Source organism: Equus przewalskii, chromosome 11 (assembly GCF_037783145.1).
Source record: "Equus przewalskii isolate Varuska chromosome 11, EquPr2, whole genome shotgun sequence".
NCBI lineage: Eukaryota > Metazoa > Chordata > Mammalia > Perissodactyla > Equidae > Equus > Equus przewalskii.
Window position 1 is genome coordinate 1,712,586 of NC_091841.1, and position 13,210 is coordinate 1,725,795.

At 41.1% G+C, this 13,210-nt stretch overlaps 1 protein-coding gene and 1 long non-coding RNA gene across 8 annotated transcripts in view; both read left to right on the forward strand.

The window, feature by feature from the left end:
- The window catches only part of PDHX (pyruvate dehydrogenase complex component X), a 180,024-nt gene that overhangs the window by 63,763 nt on the left and 103,051 nt on the right, over positions 1-13,210 (forward strand). Inside the window, exon 11 of one of the 7 annotated variants that reach the window (XM_070564756.1) lies at positions 940-1,852. The exons of the other annotated variants lie outside the window; for them this stretch is intronic. Coding sequence (XP_070420857.1) covers positions 940-1,198 — 259 coding nt within the window. The 3' untranslated portion in view covers positions 1,199-1,852. Of the gene's footprint in view, positions 1-939; positions 1,853-13,210 lie in introns of those variants that run through there. 7 annotated transcript variants of the gene reach the window in all.
- LOC139074441 (uncharacterized) lies at positions 3,253-10,639 on the forward strand. The gene is made up of 2 exons (XR_011524062.1): positions 3,253-3,887; positions 8,892-10,639. It is a non-coding gene; the product is annotated as an uncharacterized lncRNA (long non-coding RNA).

The following is a 13,210-nucleotide window of genomic DNA, read 5'->3' on the forward strand; positions in this document are numbered from 1 at the left end:
CCAGCATCACTTATTGGAAAGATTATTCCTTCTCCGTAGCACTGAGAAGGTGACCGTGTGTGTTCGCTCCATTTCTGTATCCTCTCTTCTTTGCGATAGGCCTGCTTGTCCCTCCCTTGCTCAGTACCCCCAGGCTGTAACTTTTCATGTCTGGTCGTGAAAGTCTTCCAATTTTGTTCCGTCTCGAGATTATCTTTCCAAATATATTTTAGAATTAACTTACCCTTTTTCATACAGACACACATGCATACACACATACAAACCTTGCTGGGATTTTGATTGAGATTGCGTTGAATCTTTTGATCAGTTTGAGGAGGATTGGCATCTTTCCGGCATTGAGTGTTCCAGTCAGTGAACATGGTATAAACCATTGTTTGTTCAGTTCTTTGGTCTCTTTATGTTTTGTAATTTTTGTATAGAGGTCTTCTATATGTTTCATTAGAGTTATTCCTCCATTTTTTTATACTATTATAAATGGTACTGTTTTTAAATTTTATTTTCTAATTACAACTTATATATAGATACAAAATGAATTTTTATATTCACATTTTATCTAGTGACTTAGCTAAATTCACTTAGGATTCTTACTAGTTTATCTTAGTCTTGGATTTTTCTGTGTATACAATCAGTTCATCTGTAATGAAAGTTCTCTTTCTTTTTTCCAGTTGTCATAACTCGCATTTCTTTCCTTTGCCATATTCCACTGCCTAGGACTTCCAAGTTCAGTGCTGAATAAATCTTTATATTAGACATCATATCTGTATGTGTGTCAATATTTATTTTTTGACACTATTATAAATGGTGTTGTTTGTCTTTGGTCTTTAAATAACTTGGTATGAGGTTCTGTAGTGCAGTTTTTAGTGACGTGAAAATACATGCTTCAGGGCAAGGTGCTTTGATGAAGGATGTGCGACCTCAGAGCTTTCTGTTTCCCCCTAGTATTTCCAACTTGGGGATGTTTGGCATCGATGAATTTACTTCAGTGATCAACCCTCCTCAGGCGTGCATCTTGTCTGTTGGGAGATTCCGACCTGTGCTGAAGCTCGCGCAGGATGAAGAGGGGAACGCCAGCCTGCAGCAGCACCAGCTCATAAAGGTCACCATGTCCAGTGACAGCCGAGCGGTGGATGACGAACTGGCCACCAGGTTTCTCGAAAGCTTTAAAGCAAACCTAGAGAATCCTGCCAGGCTTATCTAGTCCTCAGAGAGAAGAAGTTGGTCTTTGCCTTAGTTAATTGTCTAGTTGTTACCCAGAGACGTACACTATAGGAGAACAATCAGATATTTAAGTGTGAAGTGGATCAAGTGTTTATTTATTTAAGGTGAAAGTTTAGCCAAGTTGTCTTCCTTTTCAACTTGGGTTTAATGTTATAGAAATAAATGATAACATACTGTAACTGATAGGAGAGAGTATTTGGTTAGATCCATTTTTAACCTCTGGTGCTCTACAAAGTGATGTTAAACTAGGTGTAAATTAAATTATATGTTTGGCTCATTTGAGCATTTTAGAATGTTTGAGAATGTATTGTAAATTATAAAATCAAAAAGTTTTTAGAACTCTGCCTTCGTTGTATTGAAATTAGAAGTGATCTGCAAAGAGGATCCCTTATTAACTTGGCAGTGGGGCCTCCATTGTACAAGCACTGCTCTAGATAAACTTGAACAGTTCAATGTGTACAGAAATTTATTCTGGATAATAGTAAATAAGCAAGGATTGCATTGTATTGGGGGTTGTGGCAACATTATTGAATTTTTTATGTATATAAAACCGTATGTTTTAGAGTGGGTTTTGTCAGTCTGATTCTTCACTTCTATGACACTGTGAACTAAAGAGGAATAAAAAAATCAAAAATGAAGAGAAAGAGACCAAAAAATTTGTTTTCGTAGTAAACTATAGTCGGAATATCTAAACCTTCGGAAGTAAACTGTTCGCGTTCACAGTAGGTTGGAATACATGAAAATATAGTTCCTACCAAGCAGTTTAAGTTAGTGTTGATTTAAACACAAAATGTTGTTTCTTAGTGCATTTTAATCAAGTTTGTATTGTACAATAAAATGTGAGAAAATATAAAAATTTCTATTGTATTTTAAATGTTAGGACACAGAAGTTTAGTAAAACTTTGAAGTAGATTAGTAATTTTCCTGGAACAGCTAAAGAGGAGCTCTCCAGGAGGAAAGAAGGAATTTAAAATTGATGTAACATACGGAAAATAACGGGTATAGAAGGGAAAACTTTGGAAAGAGATTAGGAGAGAAGGCTTCTGAAGCAAGTGAGAACTAGCCTTTTGATCGCATTGATAATAGGAGATTTTCGCTAAGTATTGTAAAGGCCAGAAGAGCTTATTTCTCACTCCTAAAAGCTCTGCTGCAACTGACAGGGTAACCGTACTGAAACTGGATGGCAGTGTGGTCAGCCTGTCGCAGAAAGGCTCGTGTTAGTGTCTGCTGTGAATCACCCGGAGAAGGAGTGTGTGGGCCAGTTGTACAGGATGACGTGATGGAGTACGGACACTCCAACAAAGGAGCTTCCAGAAGTGCCTGGAGCCCCAGTGAGCAGTGAGGAAAGTGCTTGATCCAGTGACTCCAAGTTAACAAGCCGTTCTTGAAAATAGTCTGTAAAAGTTTTGCCGTATTATCAGTTACACTGAAAATTATAACCAAGTGCTACTTGCGAAATAACTTCTATTACATTATTTTCATTCAGTTTTGACTGAAATTATTTGGTTTTTTCGAATTTTTATATCTGAGGTGTAGAGCATGAGACAGCCTTGAAAAGGCCTCAGCTTGGAGCTCTGTTTTCCGGGGACTGGCGTGCATCAACCGAGGTGCATCTGTTTCCCTGTGAGTGGAACAGCCCTGGCACTCGCCCTAGCCTGCCTGATGGAACTGTGACCCGCAGAGGAGAAGTGCTGCGTGGACTGAAAACGTGGTACTTCTTCATGCCCATCACAGCCAGGCTTTTCGTGTAATCACTTGCTTCTCATGGTTTGACTTTTTGTGGTTTGACTTCTCAGCTGTTGGCACAAATGCTTGTTCATTCTGGCTAAAAGTATTTTCTCTAATATTTCTCTATTGATTAGGTTTATGTAAGGAAGTTGGCATTTCTCAAAAGAAGAATTCGATTGCAGTATGAGGTCAGAGAATAACACTGATTTGAGAAAGGAGTATGGTTTACTTAGTTTGGGTCATTATAGAGCATGAACTTTGTGCTGCATGAGCAGGCTGCCGTTAACATTTTATATATATTTGTTTATTCATAGTACTGAGAGGATATAAAAATAAAATTTTATACCTGGTTGTCATTTTTCTCGTTTGAACAGGACAAATGACTAAAACATTGGGAAGACTTCTAAGGAAAAGGCTATGCACGTTCCGAGTTAACGTTGGGCATGAAAGTATCAGTGACTGTTAGCATTTAGAAGTCCAGATGGCCCTGCTTCTCCTCGATTACGTCTTCTAGTTGACACTTATAGTTTGCTCACTATGCTGTGACAGATTAAAGTTATCAGTATGCTACTGGCCAAACTTCTTTGTCTGAAACATTACTGAGAAATTTATATACACCGGCACAGGTATTTTGTATAAAGTGTCACATGGAACTTCTATTTTTAGATTTTTTTTCTTTTTTCATTTTGGACTTAAATTTCACACTAAATTCTGTAGGCCAATCATTTGGGCATTATGCTAGAAGTAAGCCTAGTTTTCTAGCCTCGGCTTGAAAGATAGGTGGTGCTATGAGTTAACATATTGTCGTTAGAGCATGGGAGAAAAGTAACATGGCATTTAAATCTTAGTTTTCACGGAAAACTTGTCCTTATTCCACGTTGCATCATGATGGACTTTGTCTCAGGTGAAATGAAGAAATAAAAGAACGAAGTGTGTTACAGGTAAGAATTAACCATTAATTTAAACATGACACTAGCAATGGAAAACTTCTGTTGATTTTTGAAGAAGGAAGTAACAGTGCAAAATGGCTTCAAGATCAGTCCGGCCACAACGTGTAAGGCAGGTCGAAGCACAGAGAGGAGGGCAGTCAGCAGGAAGCAGCCGGAAGCTTCTGCGGTCATGAAAGCGTGCGTTAACTAGATTCTGCACCGGGTCAGTTGGCTTCAAGGAAGGGAGAAAATGAGCATATTGGACGTGTTAGTGTGCTGGGTGTACCGTGAATCTGTGGGGTAAGTGTGTGCTGTCAGATGAGGCCGCAGCCACCATGCAGTTTCCTGGTCAAAGCACAGTGCCCCGTGGCCCACATAGCCAGTGTCCAGAAGGTTAAGGGTCTGATAAGGTATGTACCGCAAGTGGTATATATCAGAAGACATTGAAATTTCTTATAAATGGAGAAAGCACTAGTCTTCCAATAAGATCATTGTAAGTAGTTTTGTGGATTTGTAGAGTTCATTTTCTCGCGTCTGCATTGCTTTGGAAAGATGGGGGCAGACAGGATTGGATGGAAGGTGTGCTTTGTAGACTTGCCATGTTGGAGGCACCGTGTAATTGAAATTATAAGGTATGAAGATGGATTTTGAAAAGTCCATCTGTTAGTGGCAATCTTTTGTTTCTTTGATCATATAAAGTTTACTTTCACATTTTATCACTTACCTATATTTTTGCAACAAATTCAGGCAACCTTTTTCTTCCTAGCAAAGTGGCTATTTTTTAAACCTAATTTAACCTCCTCTGTATATGGTGTATACAATTAAGGGAAACTTGGACTTTTATTAAAAGTTAAGAAATTATTAGCAAAATCATTGCTCATGATTTGCCTTTATTCACACCTAAAATAATTTATTTTTCTGAAATTTCTTAGTTTACAAAATTCTTTATTACTCCTATCTCTAAAAAGTGTCTTTTAAAGATAAGACTGGGGCTGGCCCATGGCCGAGTGGTTAGGTTCATGTTCTCTGCTTTGGCGGCCCAGGGTTTCACTGGTTCTGATCCTGGGCGCGGACATGGCACCACTCATCAGGCCACTCTGAGGCAGCATCCCACGTAGCACAACCAAAGGGACCTACAACTAGAATATACAACTGTGTACTGGGGGCTTTGGGGAGAAGAAGAAGAAGAACAAAATAAAAGGTTGGCAACAGATGTTAGCTCAGGTGCCATTCTTTAAAGATAAGACTGTTGTGTTCAAATGAAATGATACTAGTCATAGCTGTCGGTCATGGCACTTTATAAAGCATGAGGTATTGTGCGAGCGTAGGGTGTTGACTTGCCGTGTCCTGCGCTCGGTCAGTGGCTCCGCGGCAGTCTGCGTGATACGGAGGGGCATGTGTGAGGAGCTCCAAGCCGGCATTTCTCAGCGAGCTGCCGGTCTTTACTACACACTGTTTCACCAGTTTGCATCCTTAAATTGAGAGTATTTTAAGCCTAGTTTCAGATATGTTAACTGCATCCTTGCTAAAAACCTTATTTCTGTGCCTCCATATTCTTATCTATAAAATGAGGAAACGGGGGTGGGGGGGGATGTTAACCACAGCAGTGGTTAGTTCTTTGGTTTATCCTCTCCAATCTGGAGGTGAGCATATCCCACTTTACAGTCTCATTGCAAGGTAGGATAAGGAGATGCACTGAGATGTTGTGGAATTTGGCCAAAGGCACACAGCGCGGAAGTGCCACAGCTAGGATTTGAGCCTGAGTCTGTGCAGCACCAGAACACTCAGTCAGCTCAGTGCAGTGTGCGGCTTCCTGTGTCGTGTTGCTGCCGCTGAGACGGTCCTGTGTGAGCAGTGTGTTCCACTCACAGCAGCTGATGGTCTTCTCTGCAGTAATAACAGCAACGTGTTTACTACACGACTGCTCTTAATTCATGTTCTCTCCGTAGCGGTTCTCTTTGTGCCTTTCTGGTAATCGTATGCAGAAAGCGCTGAGAGATGTTTTGTTTTCATTATGGACAACTGCTGTTAACCTGAAATGCTGACCTTAAGTGTCATAACTTGTACTTCTGAATGGAAGGCTTAGAAAAATAGAAGCTAAAAAAAGCAGAGGCTTAGTGCCTCTGGGGATAAAAGCATGATATAGAACATTCCACTTTTAATAAATAACTTTGAATCTGTTCCAAGTTGAGAACCAGAAGTGGTTACCTCAGTTTTTCTTTTGAGGGCTCCAGTCTTCTACACAGGTGACTGTATCAGTCAGGGTCCACTCTTCTGTACCACGGGCTGACGAGCTAGTGTCCAGAGGCTGCGGCCCACTGTGTGGCACAGAGGTTCAGTGGGTTGCCCAGGCCAGATCTGTCTGCAGTCCCCAGGGAAATAGGAAGCACCCCTCCAGGGCACAGGTGAGCCTCAGCTGTGGGCTGGTGCACAGGGGGGTCAGGGTGCCACTGCAGGTGGGAGGCCTGGAGCACGTGGGGTCTGTACTGGAAGGGCCTCAGGAAGGTGATCATCAGGCCGCATTGTTTAGGTAAGTGAAATGCAGTTCAGTAAATTCTGTAATCAAAGTGTTTGCATAGGGCCTGAGTTGAGAGAAAGGCTTCATAGAGGAGGGAACATTTCAGCCAGATTTTTATACTGCTGGTTGTGACCAGTGCCCTTTTGTTTCTGGTTTCTCTAATTTCAATAGCCAAATATTTAGTACGTATTATACAACCTAACATACAAGCTCAGCCATTCCTTTCCACTGACTTTGACTCGGTACCTGTACGTGTCACTGCAATAACCTGAATTCCAGCAAAGCTTAGAAACTGAGTTGGAAGCAAAGCTACTCAGTGAGGAGTTGCATGGGTAGAGGAAGCTTGACACCCTACGTCTCGCAAAGAAAATGTGCTTTGCCAAGTCATCATGCCTAAAGAAAGTTACGTTCATTTACGAATAAATGCTCATACATTGTTTCATTGAAATATATTTTAACACTTCTACTCTCCTACCTCTTCTCCAGCTCGTACTTTTTGAAACCATCTTGTGTGTGCAAGTGTACTTAGTTAATGAATACATCACCTGCCAGGACAGCCACTTCTTTACGTATCTCCACGCCCATTGCTTTGTTTCTCAAGGGACCACCTGATCAAATTTATTCTCAGAAAATCATAATCATCTTTGGGCTTTCCATCTAGTTGAGCAAAACTATAGGAGTGTTATTTTTACTATTCAGTAGTATCTTTAATGCTAAATATCAAGTTAGTATGTTCTTTAAATTTATTAGTTCAAAATGAACCTTTGAGATGGAGAGGCCAACTCTACTCTTCACATGTTACACAGCCCCGCAGTCAACTCGACTTCATTACTTACGGAATACCTTATGCTATTAAATCATCTATTACTTATTGATAAATTAATAAGAATGCATTTCATCTCACCCTGTTACTTAAATACTAATCTGAATATCATGATGAGTTTCCAGATATTCTCTTTACCCTTTTTTTTTTTTCCTGAGGACGATTTGCCCTGAGCTAACATCTGTGCCCATCTTCCTCTATTTTTAGTATGTAGGCCACCAGCACAGCATGGCTGATAACAGAGTAGTGTGGGTCTGCACCTGGGAACTGAACCCAGGCCGCCAAAGCAGAATGCACGGAACTTAACCACTAGGCCACCAGGGCTGGCCCTCTCTTTACCCTTTTAATGCTTTGGTACAGCTTGAGACGAATGAGTGTGGATGCTAAGTTTTGTAGGTGTATCTGTCCTGAGAGTAGACTAACTCTCCTAAGTTTTTCAGTTTTAGCCATTTTTCAGAGAACACTTAAAGCCATTTATTCCTTTAATCTGAGAGTATATGAGCCCATGAATTGGACAAAATAGAAACTCAATATGCAGTGGGATGTAGGGTTTTTGTATGTTTGTTTCCTTGTTTCCTAAATGGATCATTAGTACTTTGGAAAATATTGGGGGGAGTAGCTTCCTAAAAAGTCTTACAAGTGAAAAAACTGGTAAAAAAAAAAAAACCATAAATTAATTTTAAGAAGTATCATTTTACTTGGGAAGTTCTCGACAGGACTTTTATTTTCTAGGTAGATGTTTCAGTATAATTTTTCTACTTATTACTTTGTTCTCATTTTCTCTTCTTCAGCCTATACATGGTGACCATGAAAATACAGTAAGACAATTCTCATAGTTACCTTACTGTGTTCCAGGCACTGTTCTGATGCTTTAGATGTATTATAACTCATTGAGGCTTCCCCACAGCCCCATAAGATAGGTGTCGGTATTATCAGTATTTCACAGAAGACGTGTTGAGTAACTTGTCCTAGATTACACAGCTAGCAAGTGGCAATGACAGGATTCAGGGCAGGCAATCTGGCCCCAGAGCCTCACAAAAGACTCCTCAGTTAAAAACATCAATTCGTTAGGAAATTCTGGCATTTAGCACATTAAAAAGATTTATGGGAGTCCAGCCTGGTGGCGTGGCAGTTAAGTTTGTGTGGCCCAGGGTTCGCAGGTTCAGATCCTGGATGTGGACCTATCACCGCTCATCAAGCCATGCTGTGGTGGCAACCCACATACAAAATAGAGGAAGATGGGAACAGATGTTAGCTCAGCAACAATCTTCCTCACCTAAAAAGAAAAAGATTTATGATTGGGGAAGTGCCTGTCGATATAGTGAAAACAGCTTGTTGAACTTCTCAGTAGCGTCTCCTACAGAAACAATCGTCAAAATAAGTCTGTGGCTAAAGCCACAGTAATCTGACATTTAGTGTCCTCTAGATTTTAATATTAATGAGTGATGTATTTAACATTCTGATTCATGAAGGGGTGATAGCTGGTATGGGTTAATAATTAAGGGTCAAACAGGAAAGCACCTCCATGTCCTTATTTAGAGGGCAAGTTAATGGGTGACAACCAGAGTTCTTTAGTTTTGCTCTGAGATAAGTTATGCAGAAGAAATGTGTCACAAAAATTGGTTAAACCTTAATAAATGTCTTTGTGGTTTTAAGTCATGTTCTTTCTCTGCAGATGCCAGAGCTTGATAAGCAGAAGTATCTCCTGAGTTTCCCAGATGTTCTGCAGGTTTCTCGGACATGCTCGTGTGTGAAGTGTGTCGCTTCTGCACCCTCATCCTTACAGTGTGTCAGCAACACGGTGTTCGTAAAATAGAACACAGGCTCATGCCTTGTGGGGCGCTAGACTGGTTGGTTTCTCCCACTCTTCCCCACTCCCAAACCCCTAAATGTGTCAGTCTCGCCTTCACCTAACCGTCTTTTCTCAAGGGTCTGGGGAATGTCAGTGGAGCATTTCTGTGCCTAGGTTTCAAGAACACACTGATTAAGCAAAAGTGATACCATTGGTCAAGATGAACCATGTTTTCTGGAATATGTTCTGAGGCCAGTTACCCTTTTAGGGGTGTGGATGTATGACAGTTTTACGATGGCGGCATTGACTCATGTCTTATTTGGAGCTCAGAGAAGTCTTTTTGTGCGGTTATGTTTGTAACACCATAAATAAGACATCCAAAAGCCATTCACCCGAAGACTCCTCCTTTCTTACCTGCACCAGTTGTTTTTTTATAAATGAAAAATTACACTCCCTTTACTTCTAGGATGACTCTTTAGCAAAGGTTTCTCCCTCATGAAACTCAGATAATAATAACAGATATTAGGTGGGCTTTTGCTTCTTTAGTTTTTTAAGAGAAAAGTCATTAAGGAGAAGGTGGGGGGGAATGGGACTCACGAATGGAACAGTACTCATGGTGTTGAATAGATGTGTGGACAAGGACAGGAGTACCATGGACAGTCAGAAATCTGATCAGATTAGAGACAGGTCTGGCTATTTTTTTTTAAAGAAGACTTTAAAGTTTCATGCAGTTTTTCTTTCCAGCGCTGAAGGAAGCCCTGGAGTGCTGAGGGTTGGCTTTCGGCATCGGCCTAAAGTTACCAAAAAACAGGACTACTAAGTAACAGAGTTTTTTAAATTTCTGTACTTCTTGGTTTGGTAACTGTTTTATTTCACCTTTAGAAAGACGTTTAAGTCAGAAGCAATGACAATTTAAAAATGAATGTGCAAGAAACCACGATGTTCCTGTGCACTCTGCTTGGTGAAAGGCGAAATGCTCTCTGGTCCTTTAGTTTTGTGCCGCAAACATGTTCCAGATGCGACAAGAAGGTTGACACTCCTCTTGTCCCCTGCTTTGACACCTCTACTCCATCTCCTCTGTTCCTGGGAGCCATCCGATGTGGAGTCAAGGGGGAGGACATTTGTTAGGCTGTGGTGCCAAGACTGCCGTCTGTTAAGCTGCTCTCATTTGTCCCACGTGGCAGGTGTGGTCAGAGCAGCTGGAAGCTGTCCCTCCCTGGACCCTTCTTAGGAAGGGCTGGATTCGGCAGGTTAAATTATCTGCTTTGCGTTCTCAGGAAAATCTCTTTTCCTTTTGGTTTGTGTTCTTGTACAATTCTTTGTGTTTTTCTTGACGAGAATGGTACACTGAAGCGCTGAGACAAGGGCGTGGAGCTACAGGATAGAAGCTGAAGAGCTTGTTCAGCCTGTTTTTCCTCTTGGCTCAGGCAGTGGTGTGCTGGGAAATGTTTAACACCCTGCTCTCTGGATAAGAAATGTATATGCATGTATCATTGAAGGTATGCCTATTAGAAATTTTACTGATAATAAGATACAAAATTCACAAATTTAATAGAATATGCAATACTATTAAATACAATGTGTATAAATACAGTAATATAATCCAATAAAATTCACAAATGATAACGAGACACGGGGTACTTTTCATTGTAAATTTTATGTAGTTCATTGATTCTCACAGAATGCTGTCATTGACTTTATGGAACTCTTGCATCTGTAGCCAAACTGCGATTGCAGTTGATGACTAAGTAGGTTCCCAGCATGAATGTTGGTTGCTTTCCTTTACATGAAAGAGTAAGATGAAAGTTAGAACCCCAGAGACATGTTGGAAAGTTCACTTGTTCGTCAGTGAAGAGAATAACAACTTTACTGAAATCAGACAATTTTTGAATACTGGAAGAATATTTCTCAAATTTGTGGTCCCGGCTACAGACATGACATGTTTTTAAGTTAATCTGTATTGTTTACATTTTTCCACCACTTTCTTAAGTCTAGGTACAGTCAACAATAAATCAAGCCCTGATTTTGAGCACTTGCTGATTTTTCATGATATAAATGTTCTGATCTCAGGCTACCAATGTGGTGTCGCTGAAGGCAGAGTTGGGGACAGATGGGCAGCTGTGTACTGTCATATCGCTTTCCCATCGTTACGCGCACAATAGATGTAAAAACCTCAAGAACATAGGTAATCGTAGAATGTGGTAAATGATTAGGAGGTATTGAGCTTTGGGTATTATTTTTGTTTTTGATATAATTTATTTAATAGTAAGCTTATATAATTTAATTTTTAATGAAGGCTTGCAAAATTCCTGAAAATTTAGCGATCGGCTCTCACGAGTTTGTACAAGCTAGCACCACTGGCCTTATGCCTTCCACCTCAGATCAGTGATTTTCTAATGCCAGTGGGGGTGGGAGCAGGGGAGACATGCCAATCTGCCATGCTTTTAAAATACAGGATGCAGGGGTTGTGGCTGAGTGGTTAAAGTTCCGCATGCTCCTCTTCAGTGGCCTGGGGTTTGTGGGTTCAGATCCCAGATGCGGACCAGCTCCACTCATCACCCACATACAAAGTAGAGGAAGACTGGCAACGGATGTTAACACAGGGCTAATCTTCCTCAAGCAAAAAAAGAGGCGGGTTGGCAATGGCCGTTAGCTCAGGGCAAATCTTCCTCACAGAAAAAATGATAATAAATAAACTCTTTTTAAAAAATAATAAAAGTAAAAAGTAAAATACAGAATCCAGGATCCCACCCCTGGCGATAAATCTGAGGTGAGACTTGGAACTACAATTCAAAACAAAACCATGCCTCCCCAGGTGATCATGATGTGTGACCAGATGTGGGAACCATTCCTCTGGCAAGAATGCTTATAGCCCAAGTCAGCTCACCAGGATCCACCAGGTCAGGGTTGGAGGCAGGAGTCCCACTAACAATAATTCTTCACCTGGCCTCGTTCTCTGCTCTTATGTTGTATCTCTCGGGAACCTCATGGGGTAGAGGGTAGAATGGGGGCTGAGGCAAAAGGGTTCCTGTGTTTGAGATCTTGGGACCAGCTTCTTTTTCTACTGCTGTTAGCATGGGCTATCTTGGGTAGTGTCACTACTATCCTATGGAAGTAGAAACCAAGCCAGTCTCTCGGTTCCTAACCAGAAATTAGACTCGTAGAAACCACTGAAAAAGCAGAACTGGATATGAAAGGCTGTGGGCTGCTTAGTTGGAAGCATGAGCTCTTTTCTGGGGTTGGCTCCTGACTCATGGGGAAGTTTTTGGTCTCAGTGGCCCACATTTTCAGATGTCTTTGTCTAGAAAAGCTTAACAGCAAAGCGTGCTGGGTTCTTGTGTTCGTGTGGAGCTTGCTCAACAAATGAAAAAGAATGGGACCTCCATCATGTTTTGAAATTAATTCACGAAAACCTGCAATTAGAACACATGCAGTAGGGAATGATGTTGTTTTTTTCAAAAGAGCTTTTGCTTTATGAGAAGATCCACAGAAAATACCCTTCAGATAGTTTTAAATGGTGCTTACAAAATCCTCATTTATGTAGATGTTTGTAGAAATACACCTGTCGCATTAAACACACTGAACCTGCGTTCGTCATGCAGTATCCAGCCCTGTCTCCTTATGGCTGTATTAGGAAATGTGACCCAATGGGAGGAACCGAGGGCGTTACAGACTAGCATAGTGGTGTGTCTGGGGACAGCAGCGGCACACAAACCTTTTTATTCTTTGCTAGGCTGAGACTCACTTGCAGGCAGCGTGACTGAGCCGGCAATCTTGCAACTGCTTTTGTCCCTGCAATGCATCCTGGCCAGTGACATTAATGAAAACTGAGGAACCTCAGCTGGAGTGAAAGTTTAAACTTTTCTTTTAAATTCTTGAAAAATCCATCAAGAACATATATATGAGGGAAAAAATTATGGGTTGTGGAGCAGGGAGGCCGGTGTGCATGAAATCAGATAAACCTAAACTTCCATACGCTCATAAAATTCTGTTATTTATTAATTAGCTTTATCCACAATTCCTCCTGGAAAATTTAAAAAGCCAGTGTCCAGAGAAGAAAGTGCAAAGAATTGTTGAGGGATCATCAGGAGTCAGGTTGTTTCCCTGAGCAGTTTCGAGTCCTAGGTGAGCCGGAAGTACCCTAGCGCACGTGAGCTCTGCTGCTGCTGTGAGTCACGGTGGGAGGCGGTCAGGGCCTTACT